Raw genomic sequence first — 24234 nt, 5'->3', positions numbered from 1 at the left:
CAGCGGTGGTATATGCTAAGGCTCGATATTCTGCTTCAGTGCTTGATCGAGCAACAACTTTTGCTTCCGAGAGGTCCAATTGATGAGATTTGGTCCATGAAATATAGCGTACCCGTATTGAGAACGACTGTCTTCTTGATTTGAAACCCAACCTGCATCGGAATATGCTAGAAGTGAGTCAGCCTTTGTTGGAGAAAAGTGAAGGCAGTGAGTGGCAGTTCCTTTCAGGTAACGGAGAATGTGTTTGGTTGCTTGCCAGTGCAGAATTGTTGGAGAGTGCATGAATTGACAGACCCGGTTGACGGCAAAGGCAATGTTTGGTCTTGTGATAGTAGCATATTGGAGTGAGCCGATGATCTGTCAACAGTGTTGGATCATGAAACAGATCGCCATCAGGGGACAAACATGAAGCAGGATCAGTTGGGGTATTAAGTGGAGAGGCGTCTGCCATTTTGCTTTTGTGGAGAATGTCCATGATGTATCGATGTTGAGAAAGATCCAAACCAGTGGCTGTAGGTGTAATTTGAAGTCCCAAAAAATGATGTAGAGAACCCAGATCCTTCAGTACAAAGTTCTTGTGTAACTGATGAATGAATTGCTGAATTCTGACTGTATTGTTACTTGTAATAATGACATCATTGACATAAACTAGGACATAAATGGTGGTTGTGGGACTTATGTGAACAAACAATGAGGTATCGGATTTGCAAGCAGTAAAGCCCTGTGTAATGAGATATGTCTTGAGTTTGGTGAACCAAGCTCTCGGAGCCTGCTTTAACCCATAGAGAGCCTTGTGAAGGCAAAAAACATGATCGGGTCTGGTGGGACCTTCAAAGCCACGGGGCTGTTTCATGTACACAACTTCGTTGAGATCGCCATTTAGGAATGCGTTATTGATGTCAAGTTGTCGAAGCGTCCATCCTTGAGAGAGGGCAATGGACAGAACCAGGCGGATGGTAGTAGGCTTGATCATCGGACTGAAGGTTTCAAAGTAGTCAACATTAGCTTCTTGGGTGTATCCTTGAGCCACAAGGCGGGCTTTGTGGCGTTCAATAGTACCATCTGCACGTCGTTTGATCCTGAAAATCCATTTACATCCAACTACATTGACATTAGTAGGACAAGGAACAAGAGACCATGTGTCATTTCTCATAAGAGCATTGTATTCGTTTTGCATAGCTTATTGCCAACACGGTATTTTAATAGCGTGAGAAAAAAGACGTGGTTCATAATCAGAATCGGTGGATGTATGGAAGATTTTAGGCTTAAGAATATTGGTGGAGGTACGAGTTACCATTGGATGTGTTTTGTGTGGAGCGAGACGATAGTGAGAGGTAGAAGGTTGAGTATGGGAGGAAGGAGAGTGTGTGGGATGTGGTGGTGGATTATGGGTAGGTGATGATGGAGTAGGAGAGGGGATGGGAGGAGGGGAAGGGGGTGTAGTGGAGGGAATGGGTCCTGGAATAGCAGGACTGTGGATAGGAGATGAAGAGGAGGATATGGTAGGTGATGAAGGTGGTGAAAGATTTGCTGCTTGTGCAAGTGAATCGGAATTGATTGGAGATGATGTGGTGGGAATGGATAAGGAAGCTGATGTGGGTGTGGTTAAGTATGGGAAGACAACTTCGTTGAATACTACATGTCTAGAGACATAAATACGGGAAGAGGGCTGATGATAACATAGGTAACCTTTGTGTGTTGGACTGTACCCAAGAAATATGCAAGGTAAGGATCGGAAGTCGAGTTTATGAGTGGTATAGGGTCGCAATAAGGGATAGCAGAGGCAACCAAACGTATTTAAAAACTTGTAATCCAGAATTTTGTACAACTGACACATAGGGCGGGGTTGCCGATTGGTGGAATTGCGGGAATCAGGGCGGAGATTTGGGGATGAAGTGGTGGAGGGGTTGTAATTGTTGGAGGGTCTGAAGGTAGAGCGATTGGCAGCAAGGGGGAGGAACCAGTGACAGGTGTGTCAGGGGTGGAGGATTGGGGGATGAGCTGTGAGTGGCGACGATGGTCCTGTTCAATACGGGCTTCTTCTTGAAGAAGAAAGCCAATGAGGTCGTTAACGGTGACTATGGCCACGTGCATCATGAAGGCAGTGACAAAGGCGACGTATGATGAATCTAAACCAGAAAGAAGATAGCAATTAAGTCCTCATCGGAGACAGGACGAAGATTTTCAGCTAAAGAGTCGGCGATGGATCGCTTTTGTTTGATGTAATCGATCATCGACAGTGAGCCCTTGGAAAGTGTTTGGAGTTGAACTTTTAACGCCATTCGTCGGGCACGTGTTTGCGATTGAAAGGATTTTTCAAGTGTGGTCCAGGCATCAAAGGAAGAGGTGGCTCGAGTGATTAGGGCCATGGCCTGAAGGCAAAGGGTGGTTTTGATCCACAAAAGAATGAGTTTGTCTGGTTTCTTCCAAAGGGTGTAAGCTGGATTGATTTTTGGCTCAGGTTCATTGTCTTCTTCAGAATCGCTGGAGAAGTAAGTTGCTAGAGGTGAATTGGGATGGAGGATGAACGACTCCAAATCAAAAGCTTCGAGAGATCGAGTAATCGTGGACCGCCAGAGAGAGAAATTATCCCGATCAAGTTTGATTGTGATCTGAGGAAGATGAAACGGAACAGCACCGGTGGAGGCTTGTGTTAAGAGTGATGGATCGAAAGTGGTCATGGTGGAGAGAAAAAAAAACGAAGGGTAAAAAAGTGATACCAATATTAATTGTGCTCTGATACCATATAATCGACGTGTAAAATGTACTGTAAAGCGTATATCATACATTCAAATACAGCTAATGTACATTTATTTATACAGCAAGAAGAAAGAAATACAAACCTAATTATATGGCACTAACTAACGGTAAGCTAAAGACTTGGTACTACATCTTGAATTTTTCAGTGCACGTGTTATTATTTTTCTATTTGATAAGTAGAGCTGTAGAGATGACCAAAATGTCTTGAAATAAGTGGACATAGGTGAGCAAAAGATAAGTGCTTTTGCCACCGGGTTCGACCCAGTTAAAAAAAAACCATACCAGTTATGGAAAGCCAAACAGGGTACGAATGTACGATCACTTATAACATTTTTGGGTCCCAAGGGGTTGATTATGTGAAAGGTTTCAAAAGGCATGAGATGTTTATACATAAAAAAAGATATAACTCTAGATTTATATTAAATATATTAAGTTTTTAGAAGTTTTATATCAACACCTAATATCAAAAAGTTAACAAAACCTCTATGGTCTAATGCGTAGTAGGAAAAAAGAAAAGAAGAAAAAATTGTTACTCGAAAAACACTCTTGTAACAAGGCACAAATACACCTAGTCAATCCTTTTCCGACTTTACAACAGAGCGTTTCGGCAAATAACGTTGAGAGTTTCTGATTTATAGCGTTTGACAAAATTCTCTGTTTTGAACAGAAAACCTCGTTTAATACTACAAGCTTCTAGCGTTTAGTTTAAACAAAACACACTAAATCCAAATATTACTTTACGTGTCATTTAACAAAATGTTACCTGCTACCAGCCATTTTTGCCGAACACGCCCTTTGTAGTTGTTAGATCGCCAAAAATATTGAACTTTTAATTTTTACGATATTCCATTATCATGAATATCAAAAAGAATACATAAATTCGAATTGAAAAATAGAAATCTTAGAATGAGAATATAAAAACGAAATAATGTATGAGGCGGAAACAAAATCTTGGATTTTTTTAATGGCAGACAGGACATGTCAAAGCCTAATCTATGCCAATTTAGATTGAAACGCGACCAATTCAACATTTATTTTCTAAAGACCAATTTAGGACTAACAAAATTGACCTATGATCGGTCTGAAATAGCAACCGATCTGAGACCGTTTGGTCCTAAATTGGTTTGGATCGATCTACTCTATGCACCTGATTCAAATTGGTCTGAATATTCACTTTTAAGGGAGATCTGCATGCCCAAAAGGATTTAGCGGGATGGAAACCAGGTGGAGGCGGTCCTGCAATGGAGCCAAGGGCGTAGCCCGTGCTACCCTTTAATTTTTCAACCGTAATGTGAAATATTTAAAGAAAGTTATAGGCACAATTTAATTTTTTTGAAGAGATACCCCTAAAAATATACGCTACCTTTATATTTTGTTTTAGGTCCACCCTTGCCTTTTAGATAACTCAAGATTCTTTCAAACACAAGATTACCTATACCAATCAAGTTGTATCTCTATGCATAAATGTGCAACACAATCTTTCTTTAGTAGTTGGATAAAAAGAATACTTGATCGTTTTGATGTGGCGCCGATGTAAAAAAAATGTTAGAGAAAAGAAATTATGAAAATAACTCATACCCTCCTACAAGTAAATGACAAATTATGGGTCCCCTATCCTCTGGACTTTGGTGTCCAATTAGGCCTAGACCCTCTGTCCCCTCTATCAATATTATCATATCTGCTCTTTTCTGACGTGGAAAGATCTCTTTTTTCTTGACGTGGCCTCTTCTCTTTCCCTAAATAAACTATCCTCACGCGCTCCACAAATCATTTTTTTGTGCACTTTTCTCCACGTCCGCCTTATGTCTAACGTACGCCGATACCCTACGATACGCCCATCCCAACTCCGATCCTGTCAGATCTAACGTCTCAGGATATTCGCCTAACCATGGCGCATGGTAGCATCCACCACTGTGGAAAGTGAATTTGCGAAGTATCCACTACAAGATCCAACACCAATCAAAGATCTCGTTCTCTCTCTCACACACTTACGCTAAAAACCGAAACTTCCCTGTCGAATTCGGCGATGCTAACTTCTGTCGTTTGATCGGCGGGATTCGGGAAAGATTTGAGTCGTTGCTTTAGGTATTTTAGATTGTGACATACTTTTCGTTTTTGGTTCGGTTGAGTTTTCAGAACATCAGGAGGATTTGATTGTTTAATCGCTCCATTTCTGAACTTCTGATTCATTTTCCTTTTTCCATTTTTGTTTTGTGAGAACTGTGGTAATCTCATGTTGATAGAGTTAATAGAATTAGAAGCGATAACCCTAGATGGCAAATCCTTTATATTTGAAGTCCACGAAATTTTGTGCTATAATGGAAGTTCTCTAGTGTTGACTCCGTTCTGATACTTGTTTAATTTGGGGGATTGTCGAGGCTTCTGTGGTTGAAAGTATAAGGATAGAGCGAGTCTGATTTGACTGATGTGGGAGATGGAACAAAAGGGAATCTCGTTGGGCAGAGGTGGAGTTGGAGGAGGTAACTTTGGGAAGACTGGGGATGGGTTTATTGATCGCAGTAAAGTGACAATTTTACTTTGTGACAATGATTCGATGGGTTCAGGAGAGGTTTTTACTCTTCTTCGTAAATGTACCTATCAAGGTATCGTACTCTAACTTGTAAATATGGGAGCTCATTTGAGGCGTTAGACCGGATCTAATTAGTTTATCATTGATATTTTCCTGTGCTGTTATGTGAGCATGTTTTGTGGTTTACAGTGATTTCAGTGAAATCACCGAGGCAAGTGATTGATGCTCTGAATGCTGAAGGACCCAACATCGATCTCATTCTTTCTGAAGTCGATCTTCCTATGGCCAAAGGCTTGAAGATGTTAAAATACATCATGAGCAAAGAGTTGCAACGCATTCCTGTGATCAGTAAGCTTTGTTATTCATGGATTCACTTCTTGCTTTCATTTTCCAGTAGTTCATCCTTTTTCCTTCTCGCAGTGATGTCTACACAGGACGAAGTTACCCTTGTTGTCAAATGTTTGAGACTTGGAGCAGCTGATTATCTTGTGAAGCCTTTAAGGACAAATGAGCTCTTGAATTTGTGGACACACATGTGGAGAAGAAGACGAATGGTATGTATGCCTGTTATTATCATCTTGTAGAGTGAGCGATCATTGCATTTCTAAATTCTAACCTTTACTTTTTGCAATCGGCAGCTTGGTTTGTCTGAGAAGAAGCTCATGAACTGTGAATTTGATGTCATACCTTCAGACCATAGTGATGTTAACACAAACAGTACTGTATATTCAGATGATACAGATGAAAAGCCACAAAAGAGTGCCAATCTAGAGATGTCTGTATCAATCCATCATACAAACGAGGTGAAAATCATCTATAAATAAAGATTGCCAAGTTACATGGATTCAATTTTGATAAAATTTGACTTGTTTCTTTTCAGATTAATGTGATATTAGCTCCTGGCCATCAACAAGGTGAATAATTCATCCGATCTAGATTATATTTTCTTCTAACTAGTTGTATCAATATATTGAAAACGTAGTAAACCAAGTGTAATATCAAATATCGTTTTTAGGGAAAGTTATGTGTGGTCCAAAGAAGAGTGAACTAAAGATAGGTCAATCTTCAGCATTTCTTACATATGTCAAATCAAGTATATTTACAAAAACTGCTCCAGTGGTATCAAAAATTGACAAAGTATCTGGTGGAGAAGTGGATCAAAATGTTAGGCCATGTGATGGAGGAAATGTTTCTCAAATAGAAGACTTTCATTGCAGTTCTGTGTCACTGGACGAGTCATCTACAACTCCTCTAGAGTTTCTTCCCAAAGCACACATAGAAGAAGGGTATAATCGTCATTCTGGTTACCCGTATTATCTTCATGGTGCAAATGCGATGAATCAGGTTATGAATATGATGCCACCATCATCATCATCAGAAGCAACAATGTATCATCATCATCATCATCATCAGATGACGTCATATCCGTACTACCCGGTTAATCTTTGTTTACAACCACCGCCACCACCACCACCACCACCACCACCACCGGGGCAGGGGCAGAATGAGGGGAAAATGGATAGAAGAGAAGCAGCTTTGGTGAAGTTCAGGCAGAAGAGGAAAGAGCGTTGCTATGATAAGAAAATAAGGTATGTGAATAGGAAAAAATTAGCTGAGAGAAGGCCACGCGTCAGGGGACAGTTTGTGAGGAAAGTTAATGGGATAGATGTGGATCTGAATGGGCATCCCACATCCACTACTCATTTTCATGAATCATGATGATGATGATGATGATGATGATGATGATGATGATTCTCCTTAATGACTCTGGTAACAAAACGAAGATCACCACTGGAAATTTGTGGTGATGACTGTTTCAGCAACAATTTTTGATTGGAATCTGAGGAAAGGAAGCCAACATTCTTGCACTTGTGTTGTACAAAAAAAGGGAAGCTACAAATGGTAAATTAAAGGTGGAGGAGGAATCTCTACTCATTTCAGACATGCTTTTCTTTTTGGATGTTATTATGTACATTTATTTTGGTTAGGTAGCACTAACCTGTAAAAATTTATAATTTGTTTGAGGTTTATTGAAATATACTTGTGTCACAAGAAAACACAAAGCAGAAACTCAAGAATTGAATGAAAACCCAAAATTGGAAAACTGCGAAGCCACTAATATTATTTTTGAAATTTCAATAATGTCTAAGGGGGGGGGGGGGACAAGGAATGAATAAAAAGAATGAGATTAACCATATTATTTACCCATAGTTTTTCTTGTTTGTTTTAAATTTTCAAGTAAAAAAAGACGTAACATAGTCATAATATGATGCAATTATCCACGTATTCATGCATCACGTTGTTTTAAAACGTATGTGCAGTTGCATTTAAAGACACTTTTAAATTTTAATTAAAAACTCTTTTTTAAAATTTAATTTTTAAACTTTCGAGGTATACTCCATTTCTGTAATTAAATAAATCCCGATTATTAAAATACATCTCATCAATAACCATGTGTCATTAAAAATAAAAACAATTTTATTTTTTTATCATGCTAGCACAAAAAAGAGAGTACAATTTATATGAACACCTGATATTATTATTTTATATTTAATATTCTAAAATCCATCAATGTTGATAAATTCGTATGGTAAAAAGATCATAAATTCACAAATAACGGATTTAAGCAAATTACCTTGGACATTGAACAAAAGCTTTCATAGCTCAGTTGGTTAGAGCACCCGTTTAGTAAGCGGGAGGTCTTGAGTTCGACTCTCAATGAAAGCAAATTTTTTTTTTGAATTTTTACAGGATGGACCAAAACTGGATATTTATTTATAGTTTCAGTTTACACTCAGCTCCTCGGGGTTTGTAGCCATGTTCATTTTGGTCCTAAATACACAGCTTTTTGTAGGGGAAATATACAAGGATACTAAAGCTCGTAACAGATTTAAGGGCCAAAAATACCCATAAAAGATTTAAGGGGATTGTAGTCATGTTGTTTTTTCTTTTTTTTACAATGGCCAAAACTGTAAATTTTATTTATTGTGTTCATTTTGGTCCTCGACATCTCTAGTCATGTTGAATTCGTACATGATTATATTTCCTCTCTAGGTGAAGTAAATTTGTTTGGGGATAATATATAAGAGAGGGTTATCAAAGTTTGTGAAAGCTTTCAAACAAACAACTCAATTAGATAAATATCAAAGATTGTCACCGGTTTTCAAAAGCGGTTCATGTATGTCAACCCAGTCAAGAAATCATTAAAAAAAAAACAACTAAAAACAGACATCTTTTGATTTATTTTATTTTTTTTAAAAAAATTCATAAATGGCAAGTAATATACTCCATTCAAAGGTATTTATAAGCTTTAAAATCTTAATTTAAATTTAAAGTTCAAGATTCATACAAGAAGACTCGGAGAAAACGTTTTCTTGATACAAAGGAAAACTTAGAAAAAAAAGCATGAATTAAAATTAGAAGTCTTAAAGATAAATTGATTTAAACCGAAATTTACGAAAACTTCTTTAGTGGTTAAACATCATTATCCCAACAAAACAAAAACAATTCCTGATCATCATTACATTGATTGATTAAGACATTAAGTTGTTAACAAAGTTATGAAAACCAGGACTAAATTACAAATTAGGTAAAAATGATTCAAGATTTGGATGCTCATACATTATGAACATATAACTATAAAGTCACATCTGAAGTACCTACCATATATTAATTTAAGACCTCTTGTTTCATGTAGTTTATATAAAAGCAGCTTTCAATTTTTTTTATGCATAGTTTCTTTAATCAGAATCAGAATCTGTAAACGGCATCTGAAAAGCATTAGGTGGTTGCATGTCAGTAACAGAAGGCGCTGCATCCTGCTTTTTATGTCTATTTGGCCTTCTCCTTCTCATTTTTGGTCGCTCATCACCCTGTCAAACACATACAATCGTCAGATAAAAATGCAAGAAATAGCAACATACTTTTATTTGTTTGTTTATTATAGAAAAAAAAAATACATTGGAATTAATACAAGAAGAAAGAGAGGTTACCCAATGTTTACCTCGGTATTTGTTTGACTTGACTTAATGGACTGATTTCTCCTCAAATAAATGAAACCAAATGACATCAATGCCCCCAAAAGCAACATTGGACCAAACCTTGGATCTTCCATAACATCATGAATTCTTTCAGGGATGTTTTCAAGCCTCTGTTTCATCCCCCTGCTTGAAGAAATAATTTGTTCTCTTCCCTTTGACCAAATAGGATCCGCATCCTCAGCCACTAGCTCAGGAGTTGATGTTCTCTGCATTTAATCAAATTTTATACAAACACATGTGTCACAAAATAAGTATATATAAGTTTTGTTTATTAAAAAAAAAAAAAAAAAACTCACATGAAAGGGAAGATCTCTGGAATCACCATCTTTGACTGTTTCAGAGATCCATTGTATTATCTGCCACAAATTCGAACATATAAAAATCTCAAGACTTGAAGAAAAGCTAATCTAAAAAATATTTTTCATGGAGAGATTTTCAAATTCAAACCTGTGGGGCTTCATCTAAACCTTTGTAAAGTGCCACTAATTGGGATGTGGGGTCCACATCCTTAGAAGCAATTGTAGCAAACATGTTCATTGAGTTTTTTTCATTAATTTTATTAGCTTCTGTATCATTTCTTTTGTAACGTACAAGAAATAACCTCGCGACATCTGTTACATCCCTCCTTGGTCCACATGTATCAAAACTCTCCTCCACATTTACATAAAACAAACAAAACCTCTGTAACAAAAAAAAAATTAATTAATTAATTCAAATATTATCCCATAATAAAAAATTGTTGTATGTATACCTTTTGTGCTTCACCATCCACCCAAGCAAATGTGAGTCTTTTTTCCTTCAATGCTGACATGGCGGCTTGGTATTGGTCAGCCTGATTTACATTTTCACCATCTGATAGTATATCTTGGACCCTACGCATGATCTTTAACAATATAACATATAATATTATTCTTTCAAGAAAAAAAATAAAAAGATTATTGTTTTATGAATTAAGATAAGAATCTTACTTCACGCATTTTATGGAGTTCAGTGCTTTGTCTTCCAATAAGAACAGCACAATACCAAACAGTGGTGTCGTTTCCAGCACGTGAGTAGCCTTTTGGATCACAACCAAGCTCCATGGATGTGACACTTCTTAATTGGGGAAGCACTGAAAAAAAAAATAATTAAATATAATTTTATTAAAAAAAGATTGTGACAAAAATGATTTATGCACCTTGATGCTTATTTTGTTCCATGATATCAATAAGTCTTGAGTTGTTGATTGAGCCATGGTAGACTACAGGTTTGACTCCAGGGTCTCTTAGAATAACAATGGCAGGAGCTTCTTCCACACCAAATCTGGAATTATTATTATTATTATTGTAATATATGTTTAATAAAATTAATCACTAATTTAAACCTTATAAGAAAAGTCAAAGTGGAAAAGTACGTGTTTGACCAAAAGATAGATTCTTCTTCTCTGTAAACCGTGAATGCGAATGAGGCATACGGCCAATAAGCTTTCGCCACTTGGCGCACAAATGGTGTGGCGCGTTGTCCTGTTTTTGAAACATAAATGACTTTGACCTAGTAAAAAAAAATATTAAAATTAAAAAAAAAAAAAAAAAAAAGTTAAGATAATATTGAACATTTGAATGTGAATAAAAAGGGTTGAAAGTTAAAATGTATATGTACCTTATGCCGACTCCCTTTTCCTAGAAAACTTTGTGCCTGTAATTAAACAGATGTTACATTTTATAACAATGTAATAAAAAAAATTATGTATGTCTACTTGAGGAGAGAGATTATGGAAATTACCAAAGTGTCCCTGGAGTAGTATGAAATACGAGGTAAGCTTAGTATGGTTGTTGCAAACCAATCAGTAACAGCATCAACAGACAACTCACCGGTGTACCTAACAAATTGTAAAAGTATAATCTATAGACAATTATTTGGAAGATTAATTATTATTATTATTATTATTTTTATGTTTTAAACTTTTAATAACAATAATAATATGGTTATTAACTTATTTATTATCCGCATAAACTCACCTTACAATGCAATCCGAGGTTTTACACCCAGGGGGAAAAGCCAAAAGTGAAGGAACACCTGTATCATATCAATAACTTGGAGAATTATTAACTTGTCCAATATTTTAATAAAAAAAATAATATGGTTAATTATTATTATTATTTAATTATTACCAACCATTTCGATAGAAAGGAGCTCCTGTATATTTCTTCTCAGATAAATATGTTGCAAGCTTAAGATCACTAATATCAATCATCCCAGTATTTGCTATACCATCCAATAAACTAGCTGAAATATATACAAGAAACCAAATGCTAAATAAGTTATAGAGTATTTATTAGAAAAAAACACAAATAAAAATAAAATAAAATATATATATATACCGATTCTTTTCCAAAGACTAGAAAATTGGGCACATCGGCTGCTACCAATTGAATAAACTTGAACAAGCAATGCACTGCTGTTTTGTAGCTTAGAAATAAAATTATCCGATGAAATGGCATCAAAAACATGATCTGATTCTGTTACAAAATATAATGAATAAACTGCATGAATAAAGATTATAGTTTTACAAAGGTAAATTTAAAGAAGCGGATCATTTAACGAACCAAATGAAAAGGGCTTCAATAATGGAAGATTAATATCAGAAAATGATGCACTGGAATATTTCTCCTTGACCTTTTCCATTACATGCTGCAGTCAACAAAGCAAGCATTTTTATTTTTAATATTAAATAATTATATACAAAACTGAAAATGAAAATTGGATATTGTGAGTTGTGACCATGTCTGAAGCTACTCACAAGATATTCATCAATGCTAAATATGTCATAGTCTCTTTTCCATATGGGATTGCTCAGAAGTTCAAAAGCATACTGAATCTGCAAATCCAACAATGTCACCATCAATTGTTGAAGTATTGAACATTAAGAACAAGAAAACGAAGAGTACAGTAAAGAATCACACCAACCTTAATCATATCAGGAGTTGAAGAAGGTTCGCTATCGGTTTTCCTGGTATGGCGAAATTTTCAATTAGTAATGCTTTGTAAGTTATTCATCGTTATTAGGGTTTAGCAAATAGAACTAAACGTCTTTCTTTGCCTTGGTAAATAACTGGGGAAGTGAAACTATACAACTGCAGGAAACAATTAACGCAAGGATAATTTAGAAGTTACCAATTAGAAGAGAGGTGCTGGTAGGCCTCATTCACTTGTTCAATTGAACTGTAAGTTTTGATCCCAAGAACTGTAAAATCAAATAGAAAACGAATAAGTAAGATGTGAATTTGCAATGAGTAGAAGCTAAGTAGGTTAACATTGTTGGGAAAGTAAGGAGCCACAAACCGTCGTAATGAGAAGGCGGGAAAGAACGAGGGAGAGCTACAAGCTGGAAGAACATGGAGGCGGAGAACAGGATCGCCGGCAGCCAATACGCCTTAACAATCGACGGCAAAGATCCCGATTTTGCCTTTGGAATCTCCGGGATCGTCGCTTTTGGATTCTCCGAAGTCGTCGCCATTGGAGGCTGAGCAAGGAGTTGGATTGTTGCAGTGATGGAAGAAGATTCTGTTTTCTTTTTAAGATGTTTGGATTATTTTTTATTATTATTATTTTTAATTTGAAAGTTATGTGCACTAAATAAAAATAAAAATAACATATATATATATATATATATATATATATATATATATATATATATATATATATATATATATATATATATATATATATAGGTTAGGTTCATTTGAGACCACTTATATTTTGTGAAACCGTAAGATGCATTTTTTTATTTTTTTTAGTTAATTCATATTCCGAAAATAATATTTAAAAAAAGAATTTTTGGATTTTCCATTTATTTTGCATTTTAAAATTATTTTTAGAATATGTACAGTGTAATATTCTATTTAGAATATTTCACGTATTTTAAAAAAAAATAGAATTTTTTTTATTTATTTTTTATTTTTTTTAGTTAATTCAAATTCCGAAAATAATATTTAAAAAAAGAATTTTTAGATTTTTCCATTTATTTTGCATTTTAAAATTATTTTTTAGAAGATGTCAGTGTAATATTCTATTTAGAATATTTCACGTATTTTTCAAAAAAAAAAACAGAATTTTTTTAATTTTTTTTTAATTTTTTTTAATATTTTTTTTAGTTAATTCAAGTTCCGAAAATAATATTTAAAAAAAGAATTTTTTGGATTTTTTCATTTATTTTGCATTTTAAAATTATTTTTAGATTTGGTCTCACGGTCTCACAAAATTAGAATGGTCTCAAATGAACCTGAACCTATATATATATATATATATATATATATATATATATATATATATATATATATATATATATATATATATATATATATATATATATATATATATATGGGAAAAGTGAATATACCCTTAAGGATATATAAGCTTAGGTACCCAAACTCACTATATTACATCGTTTTGTATTATATATTTAAATTGTAATTGTCTAATTGTTCTTATAATTCAACTTATAACTTGATTACTTTTAAGATTTTTATAAATTTTACATTTATCTTCCTCTTACATACTTTTCATTTTCAACTATAATATATATATATATATATATATATATATATATATATATATATATATATATATATATATATATATATATATATATATATATATATCCTAGTAGGTATTCGACAAAAAGATATGATATACGAGGAAGATAATAGTGAAATTTCAAAAATCTTCAATGTAAATCAAGTTAGGGGTTGAAGTTTAAGAACATTATAATAAATATATCTAACAAAACTACTAATTATTGTGAGTTTGGGTACCTAAGTTTATATATCCTTAAGGGTATATTCACTTTTCCACACACACATATATATATATATATATATATATATATATATATATATATATATATATATATATATATATATATATATATATATATTAGCTGTTTACCCGCACCAAGCGATGGGTGCAGATAATTATTTTTAGAAATTAGTTTTCTAGAGATAATGAGTTCTTTTGCACAAATAATTTACTACATAAAATAAATGAGTCTCTTAAAAAATCGATTCAAGACAATCTTAAAACTCTTAATCTCTTATACTCAAAACCTACTTGGATATATGTTAAATGTTTACAAACAATAATTAAATATATGATTTAATCCATTCAATTCAAACCCATCCACAATAATATAATGTGATAATTGTTTAGTTTTGAACAGCAACCAAATTATAATAAACGAAAAAATAATTTTTTTATGTATGGAGTTAGGAACGTAATTGTTAAATTGTTGGATTAAAATGTTGCTTTTAAAACTATGAAGACCTTTTATGTGAAAATTTAATAAAAATAAAAGTTTCTTTTATCATTATTCTTCTTCCATGATTATGATATTTAAAAACATTGTATTTTCAATTAACGTGTGGATATATAGCATCCACTTTTATTTTTTCTTATATATTTTTATGGTATTGCTCTTTGTAAATGAATTTTTATAATATAATGTTGGAAAAGACAGTAATAAAATAAGATATTGCGGAAAAAACAAATATTTGAAAATATCTAATTATAGTTTACTACATGTATAATTTACAAAGTTAAAGTTAAATAATTTGAGATATTTTTTTATCAATATATTTGTTAGTATGGAATTTTATATGAAGTCGATTAATCAAGAAACTTAAAATAAAGTAATATATTTTTAAATACCGTTTCCTATTTTCTTAAAAAAAACTATTATACGTAATTCATGACTATAAAACAATCTTGAGAATTAAAAATCAAATTAGGTTAGTCAAAAAAAATCTAAAAGCCTTTAAGAATCTCAATTTGAATAGTTACAAACAAGTTTTATAATCTCAGATTGAGTAGTTACGTACAACTTTTAATTAGGTGAAAACCTACAATCAAAACTCTTATGGATATAATTACTACTTTTATCTTACAAATACCAACTATATACAATTCAAATGCTTAAATGAAACTACTTTTAAATAGGTCATATAAGACGGTTGCTAAACATTATATCACTGTATACACAAACTAAAACATCTCTAGACTTTAGATATTGTTTATAACTTTAGCATAGGGTGATTTACTGGCCCATGATTATGCTTACTACCCATCTTGGAGGGATTTTAATAATGACCCAAGGCATTCCTTGCAGAATCTCAGAAGCACTTTATTTTACATTGAATTTCAAATTTCACGCCATTAAGCCTCAATACTCAAAAGTACTCCATCACATAAGGCATTACTTGCTTGATGCTTCAAATCCATCCAGTTTATTAAGAAGCTTCAACCTGTTCGTTGGACTTCACAATCGGTGAATCATTGTTTCCACTTTGAGAATCCGTTCAACTTTACTGCCACTTTATTCAGTAATATAATCGATCAACATAGACACTAAAAAACCAAACATACAAATATAAAAAAAAAAAAAAAAAAAAAAAAAAAAGCTGGGACCGGTAGTAAAAGAGCCCACACCATGTGAAAATACAAAAATAACATTTTGATTAAAGTACTGGTTTTACTATTAGTAAAAATTAAAATCAATATGCAACCTTGAACTAAGGAGCAAAACTAAAAAGCTTTTGGTTAGTTGGACACATTGCCTATATTTTTCCAAAAGACAAAGTATGTTGCTATTTAGCATAATTTATTTAATCATTAAATGCAAATAAACAATCAAAAAAACTTGGTCCAGTTCTATCCTTTTGAGTTTTAAAAAAATCTTGGTCCAATCTGATTATAGTTGTCGTATGTGCTTTTCTATCCGATTTATCTGTAACCGCTAAGCAGGTTAACTTCACCTGAGAATTTATATTTTTTTATACAATAGATAAAAATATATTATTACACTTTTAGATACCTTGCTTGCAAGTTTGTCAATTATATGATACAGTGAAGGGCACATCACAATGACAGCTGGTTTATCTCTATTTGATCTAAATCCTACCGTAGATAAAAGAACAAAAAACCATCAAAGCTGTAATCGAGATTAATAGATGTATATATTAGTATTATACTGATAAAATGTCAGAGGATATCATGTATGATATTGAAGAAGTTTTGGAATTCGCATCAATGCCATCAAGAACATCATTGCAATTTATTTCTGCTTTCATCGAGTCTACTTCAAAAAATGATAAAGCTGATTTAGCATTAAAGCAAGTAAATTTTTAGCTGATTGATCATTACACCTAGCAGCTGCAACGCCAACATAAACACACAAATCAAATTTTACAAACATGTTTGTTTATCAAAACAGGGGAGATAGACAAAAAATCAAAATCGATTAGCAAATATTTTTCCTTTTGATTAATCTAGGGTGAGAATGGCCGTGAAGAACACCAACACATAAATATATAGACACACATACAAAGCTAGTGTTTTTCTTATGAATATATATATATATATATATATATATATATATATATAGAGAGAGAGAGAGAGAGAGAGAGGGAGGAAGAGGACATTCATGGTGATTGTTTAATGGGTTAGTAAATCTAGAGATCAAAGAGAGATATGATTCGTTATTGATCCTTGTGAACAAAAACATTCACACACACGTTTACACAAAAAAATTTCAGTAAGGGAGAAAAATAAAAATAAAAAACTTATATTTGTCACTTACTTTCTTCAAATCGAGAGATGATGGTGAGGTGCTCCGGCTGTGGTGATATCGATAGATAATGGCGATGTCGGTAGTAAGCAACTGTGGTTCTAGGGTTTTCTGTATGATTTCTAGATCGAGAGAGATGGAGGCAAATGCGGTGACGGGAGAAGCTTTTGTGAGGAATGAGTCGATAGGGTTTCTGTAGTTGCGGTAACGGACGGCTACGAAGTATGAAATAGGCAATCTGTTTTGCATAATGGGTGGCTTAAGTGGGAATGCAATTGAAAAAGACCACGTTACTTTTCTTTTCCGGCAGGAACCAAAGGTGGAGAGAGTGGAGGTGGTGAATGATCCGATGATGGTGGCGACTGGTTTCTGGTGTGCGCTTGTGACCAAAGAGAGGAGATGTTATATAAAGTATAATTGGGGTTAAGCGTTGACCGATTAATTTGGCTGAGAGCGAGGAATACCAATTCAAAGGCTGCTTGACCATCGGATAAGATTTAACGATATCTCCTTATATCAATATTTTTTTTTGACCTTTTCAAGTGTCCACAAAATAAACTTGATGATTTTTCAGAATGAATAAAGTGTATGTATATGATGCTTTGAGGGTTATACCTCTTAAAATTCAGCAAAATGTGGTAAATGTTTTTTAAGGTATATATATATATATATATATATATATATATATATATATATATATATATATATATATATATATTTGAACCGGCAAAATTGATATATATTAATGGGAATAGCCCCACTAGCAAAAAGCTAGTAGAGAATTGTTTTACATAAAATCAGCAAAATAAAGGAGAAAAATTCCATAGTCTCCAATCTAAACTAACATTTTCTCCCCCTATGTTTAATCAACACATATGACATTGACTTAACATCAGCCACAATCCTCTCCGCCTTTATGACAATTTTTTTTTAAAAATCCTCTCATTCCGGGCTATCCATAAACACCATATGGTTCCATATAAGATTGTGATTAATTTACATCTCTTCTTTGGGCAATTGCCCCATGTAGATGCAAACTTAATGATGTCTAGAACTGAGTGAAAATCCATCTCCGGTAGTCCGCACCAGTGAAAAATCAACCGAAAAACTTCCTTTGCCAATGAACATGTTGCAAGGATATGATCACTTGTTTCTTTTGCCAGATTGCAAGCACCACAAACAGTTGACTCCAATGACACACCTCTGGTTTTAAGTGCTTCAGCTGAAGGAATCCGATTTTGTTTTGCTCTCCAGATAAAGCCCAAGACTTTTCATGGAATCGACTTAATGCAGAAAGATCCCATCACATACCGGAAAGGATGCTCTTTCAATCCTGTCTCGAAGGGCTGCTACACAGAACTGTCCATCACTAAGAAAGGGAGAGACCCAAGTACCATTAGACTCTTCATAATGCATTACGTTCCCGAAAGGAATATTTATTTGTTCTAACTTTTTTATGCTTTTTGCGATATTATGCCACACACTGCTCCAAGGATTTTTTGCTCCAAACCTGTTATTCACACCCACCAATTTATGCAGTCCATTGATGATCTGGACCCAAAAAGAGTTTGGTTCGTTTTTCAGCCTCCATAACCACTTAGTTAGTAATGCCAAATTTAGGGACCGGATAGAACCAATACCCAAACCACTAACCGCTCTTGGGGCTATAATTTTTTTTCCCAAGCCACCCATTTGATTTTATTTTTGCAAGCAGGACCACCCAAAATGAACTGTCTACGGACTTTCTCTATTGACCTTATAACTCCATTCGGGGCCCCAAAAATGGATAGGAAGAATGTGGGTAGACTCCTTAATACCGATTTGGCAAGGGTAAGTCTTCCACCGAAACTGAGGTTTTTGCCTTCCAAGTTGAAAGTTTAGACTTCAATTTGTCTAATATTGTGTTCCATGAGGCTTGTCTATTCATGTTTAGACCAACCGGGACGCCAAGGTAGGTGAATGGTAGTGTTGCCGGTTCACACCCAAGAGGAGATGCCCAATTAATAACATCCTGGGACGGTACTTCTATCCCATAAACCTTGGATTTAGAGAAATTCACCTTTAAACCAGAATAAATATAAAAGCACCTAAGTATTCTAGCAAAGTTTGCAACATTTCTGCGTGTCCAATCTCCCAAAAATAAAGCATCATTTGCGTACAGGAGGTGGGATAAACATACATTTTTGTTAGGGATACGGACACCATAAAAAATACCTTTAGTTGTTGCAGATTTCATTACAACGTTTAGTCCCTCCATTGCAATGATAAACAAGAAGGGAGATAGAGGGTCTCCCTGTCTCACTCCCTTTGTCATTGAGAATTCAGCAGTGGGACTTCTGTTAATGAGGATAAAGGCCCTAACCGATTCAAGACAGCCACGAATCCACGACCTCCATTTACGCCTAAAGTTCATTTGGGCCATTATGGAATCAAGGTATCCCCAGTTGATTGAATCGAAAGCCTTATTAAAATCTACCTTAAATAACAAGATTTTCCTGCCATTTGACTTAGCCCAAGAGCAAATTTCATTGACAATTAGGGGCCCCTCTAAAATGTTTCTCCCTTCCACAAAGGCAGACTGGACTTCATCAACCACACTTCCAATCACCTTTTTAATGTGCAGGGCTAGAATTTTTGTGATGATCTTATACATCGAACCAATCAGGTTGATTGGTCGATAATCATCAAGGCAAAGAGGGTCTTTTCTTTTGGCTGCCAACGTGATGAAAGAGGCATTGCATCCATTTGAGAATTTACCCCATCTTTTAAAATGTTTAACCGAAGCTGATACATCACCTTTAATGAGCTCCCAGTATTTCTTGAAAAATTTCATGGTGAACCCGTCCGGACCCGGGGCCTTCTCATTTCCACAAGACCAAATGGCATTTTTAATTTCACTAATTGATATCGGGACCTCTAGAAATTCAGCATCGGTTGGAGAAAGTTTTTTGAATAGATTACTACTGAACTTTGGTCTAGTCACCCACTTCTCTTGGAATTTGTTGGAAAAGAACGTCACTACTGCATTTTTCATCTTGATGGGGCGAGAGGTCCATTCACCATTAACCACAAAACCATGAATTTGGTTTCGTCTTGTCCTGCTATTAACATAAGCATGGAAAAATCTAGTATTCCCGTCCCCATCTACCACCCATTTCAACCTTGCCTTCTGCCTCAGATCTGTAGATGCATATCTTTCTGGTTCTAAAATTCTGCCGTATCCCCTCGCCCTTTCTTCGATCTCAGTTTTAGTTAATTGTCTCAATTTCGTCATTGAGTCAATTTCTATCATTCGTTTCTTCACGCCCAGAAGTTCCTGATTCTCCTTTTGATATTCGATCATTCTCCATTTTCTGATTTCTCCTTTTAGATGTTTAAATTTACAGACTAATAAATATCAGCCGCCCCAAATCCCTTGAACTCTTCCCAGGCCTTTACCACAATCTGATCAAACCCATCACGCAACATCCATGAATTAAATAACTTGAAAGGTGGTGGACCAAAATCTTCTACTTTCGTCTTAAGGATCACTGGCGAATGATCCGAGAATTCTTTTGATAGAGCAGTAGAGAATGACAAAGGAAATTTAGCTATGAAATTCTCACAAACTAGGATTCGGTCTAACTTACTCAGTTTAGCACCATACTGTTGAAAATAAGTAAATCTACCCCACCCCCCCCCCCCCGCCCTCTTCAAATCAATTAATTCTACATTTTGAATAAAACTATTGAATGAATCCGCACTCGGTTTGTGGAATACATAATTAATTCGTTCACCGGGACTTCTGACTTCATTAAAATCGCCTAGGATTATCCAGGTACCTATTCTTGACTGTTTCAGGTTTAATAGATCCCGCCACAGTTGTAATTTTTCAGGAATGGATTTAGGTCCATATACATGAACAATCACCAATGGTCCCTCAGTAGATGGGCGGGAACCTAAGATCGCTAAGAAGTACTTGGATTTAATCGTTTCCACTATATTTAAGAAATTTGTATCTCATATTGTAAGCAGTCCCTCCGATCTACCAGTAGCATTTACCCAATCGAAGTCATGATTAGCATTTCCCCAACAACTTGACACGTCTAATGAGCTTTGGAGGTCACTAAGCTAGGTCTCTTGTAACGCCATAAGAACTAGGTTATGGGATCTTTGCAACCTACATACCCAATCTGCTTTGTATTTCTCACCTAACCCACGGATATTAAGGATCATCAAATTCATCTAGGAACTTGGTTCTCTCCGATTTCGCCCATAGCCTCAGTGAGAATAGGATCACCATTCTCAATCTCAAAACCCAGGATTTGACCAATCTCCACAGTTTTTTTCAGCTTCGTCCGTTGGCAACAACACTACCGGGGAATCGGGCAGCGGTATTTGCTCAGGTGGGATTGTATTAGGACGATTAAGATCGATGCGTAATTGATTTGTCGGTGATTCAAGAAAGGGGTTCTAATAATTCTACGCCTTTTATCCATTGTGTTACCTGATTCATATCCGACCATTGTGACTTGGGTATTAGATGGGGACATGGGCCCATTACATATCCTACCAGAAGAAAAAGGCCCAAAGCATCCCAATGCAACTAAGTTACTTGCTGGGCCATAAAGGTTCTGCACTGTGTTATTTGGGCTAAGATGGTTTTCCATGCCTAGTCTATTTGACTCTTCATCACTATTGAATTCATTGTTACCTGTTTCCAAGTCAATACAACTTTCAAAATCTCTTGGTGGCGGAATTTGATAGCCATGAACTGGATGTTGATCTTCTACCTGAGAACTAAATGTAGAGCGTTAGATCAAAATAAACTCATTAAAGGCATGATCGTCATCTTATCGATCTCATTTAATGTTTAATTTTTTTTTTGTTATTGGAAACATTAATAAAAAGTTTTAAGAATCAACATAATAAAAAAAATCGAATTTAAAAAAAAAAAATTCGATTTAAAAAAAATAAATGGTGATTTTTTTTCAGAAAACATGAATTTTTAAATAAAAAAGAAAAAAAAAATATTTTTTTTAAAAAATTGTAATTTTTTCAATAAAAACTACAATCTTTTTAAAAAAAATGTATTTCTTCAAAAAACTACAACTAAAAAAAAAATTGCATTTTCCAAAAAAAAAACTGCACTTTTTAAAAAAAAATTGCAATTATTTTTTAAAAATTGCATTTTTTTCAAAAAAAAAATACATTCTTTTTAAAAACCTGCATTAAAAAAATTACAATTATTTTTAAAAAATTGTATATTTTTTTCAAAAAAAACTACAATCTTTTTAAAAAATGTATTTAAAAAAAACTACAAAATTTTTAAAAAACTGCATTTTTTTTCAAAAAGCAAAATTTTAAAAATCAATAAATTTTAAAAGAACTAGAATATTTAAAAAAAAAAAAAAAAACTCTAATTTTTTGAACAAAAAAAATCAACGTTTTTTATGCATATATGCATATATTTTTCAAATGCATATATGCATATTTCTTATACTATAATAGTTGTGAGTAAGTAAAAAAAGATCTCATTTTTATTAATCAATCTATAAACATAATACCGCAAGTATTTTATTCGATAAAAAATAAAATATAAAAAAAACTACAAAAATTCACAGTATTATCATTTCTTCATATCAAGATTTCCATATTTTCTTCAATTTATCACTTTTCACCTCTTCAATATTTTTCCACAAATTCTTCAAAATCTACAAGAAAGTTAAAATATAATAATTGATTAATGCAACAACTCTCACAATAATCCACATGTATATACCATGTAAGATTCACATGTGAATTACATCTAATTTACATGTGAATCACATTTAATTTTATATGTGAATTACATGTTATTTACATGTGAATCACATGTAATTCATATGTGATTCACTTATGATTTACATGTGATTCACATGTGAAGTATATGTGATTTACATGTGAATCACATGTAATTCATATGTGATTTACATGTGAATCACATGTAATTCATATGTGATTTACATGTGAATCACATGTAATTCATATGTGATTTACTTGTGATTTACATGTGAATTGCATGTAATTCATATGTGATTCACCTGTGATTTACATGTGAATCACATGTAATTCATATGTGATTCACATGTAACTTACATATGAATCATATGTAATTAATATGTGATTCACTTGTGATTTACATGTGAATCATATGTAATTCATATGTGATTTACATGTTAATCACATGTAATTTATATGTGAATTACATGTGAATCACATGTAATTTATATCTAATTCACTTGTGATTTACATGTGAATCACTACACACTTATAGTCGAATACCACCTAAATATTTTATTAAAGTAGATAAATTTATCTGTCAGCAAGCATAAACAATTGTAGAGATTCTTCAAGTACAACAAGTCCATCTCAATCATCAATATTCTGTCTTAGCAAAGGTAACAAATATTTTTATTCATTTTGTAAATAATAAATACTTTTTCTATATATACATTTATTGTTTTAATGAAGTAAAAATTACATATTGTTGATAGATGGAAATCGAATTGATGATGTAAGCGAAAGAAGATCAAATCAAGATGAGTTAGAGTACAACTTAGTCTCCTTACACTTCTTAATCAAATAAGGATATATTGCTAAATAACCTACATATCAACGTGTTTCATGTCATTTGAAATATATATATATATATATATATATATATATATTAATATATATATATATATATATATATATATATATATATATATATATTATATGCACATTTTAAATAGTCAAACATAACTTGATAAATTAAATACCATGTAAAATCTTAGCCTGCTACATCTAGAATCGTGTCCTGATCAACAAAGCTTAGACAAAGATCCCATATGAAATTCTGTATAATCACAAGCCATTCGTTGCTCACTTCCGAATTTTTAGATGTCCTTGCACCAATCTTCACTTAGAGTCCAACCCTAATTTCAACTCGAAGGTTGATGACTGTTAGTTCATGGGATATGATGTGCGCTTGCTTACCGTGTCTACAACAAGAAAACTATACAGATTGTTGAATCTTTCAACATGTGCTTGCTGGAGGAGAATGAGACAAATGCCCGAGTCCGTCCTGACTGGTTATTTGGTTACACTTCTTTAATTAAATAATTTAATGTGTTTTCAGATGATGTGTCAGTTTCTTGCTCAGTTACGAAGGTCGTTATTAAAGATGAAGAGGAACATGTTGTGTACAGACCACATTCGGCCTTTTACGACTCCTACGGTGGATGAAGTTGTTCCAAGCACTTCTTCAGATTCTCCTACTCAAAGAATCAATCTTGATGCTG

At 33.7% G+C, this 24234-nt stretch overlaps 2 protein-coding genes and 1 non-coding gene across 3 annotated transcripts; 2 read left to right on the top strand and 1 right to left on the bottom strand.

Moving 5' to 3' along the window:
* The first annotated feature begins 4583 nt into the window (after window positions 1-4583).
* LOC144997964 (two-component response regulator-like APRR1) lies at window positions 4584-7394 on the top strand. The gene is made up of 6 exons (XM_078957817.1): window positions 4584-5363; window positions 5480-5638; window positions 5711-5844; window positions 5929-6093; window positions 6171-6204; window positions 6306-7394. The coding sequence occupies exons 1-6, from the start codon at window positions 5186-5188 to the stop codon at window positions 7007-7009; spliced, it is 1374 nt and encodes a 457-aa protein (XP_078813943.1). The 5' UTR covers window positions 4584-5185; the 3' UTR covers window positions 7010-7394.
* A 549-nt stretch (window positions 7395-7943) lies between these two features.
* Window positions 7944-8017, top strand: TRNAT-AGU (transfer RNA threonine (anticodon AGU)). Its single transcript has one exon. It is a non-coding gene; the product is annotated as a tRNA-Thr (tRNA).
* Window positions 8018-8790: 773 nt separating this feature from the next.
* Window positions 8791-12869, bottom strand: LOC144997705 (DNAJ heat shock N-terminal domain-containing protein). Its single transcript, XM_078957578.1, has 18 exons — window positions 12652-12869; window positions 12484-12553; window positions 12277-12319; window positions 12110-12187; window positions 11916-12000; window positions 11691-11828; window positions 11485-11595; window positions 11328-11385; window positions 11092-11188; window positions 10969-11004; window positions 10724-10860; window positions 10508-10632; window positions 10299-10441; window positions 10082-10213; window positions 9778-10011; window positions 9627-9686; window positions 9294-9536; window positions 8791-9162 (listed from the first exon to the last, which is right to left on the bottom strand). Exons 1-18 carry the CDS (start codon window positions 12824-12826, stop codon window positions 9031-9033), a joined length of 2097 nt encoding a protein of 698 aa, XP_078813704.1. The 5' UTR covers window positions 12827-12869; the 3' UTR covers window positions 8791-9030.
* Between the last annotated feature and the right edge of the window lie 11365 nt (window positions 12870-24234).

Source organism: Lactuca saligna, chromosome 5 (assembly GCF_052625555.1).
Source record: "Lactuca saligna cultivar CGN05327 chromosome 5, ASM5262555v1, whole genome shotgun sequence".
Lineage (NCBI taxonomy): Eukaryota > Viridiplantae > Streptophyta > Magnoliopsida > Asterales > Asteraceae > Lactuca > Lactuca saligna.
Note: the sequence above shows the minus strand (reverse complement) of the source record. Positions and strands in the feature narration are given on the sequence as shown.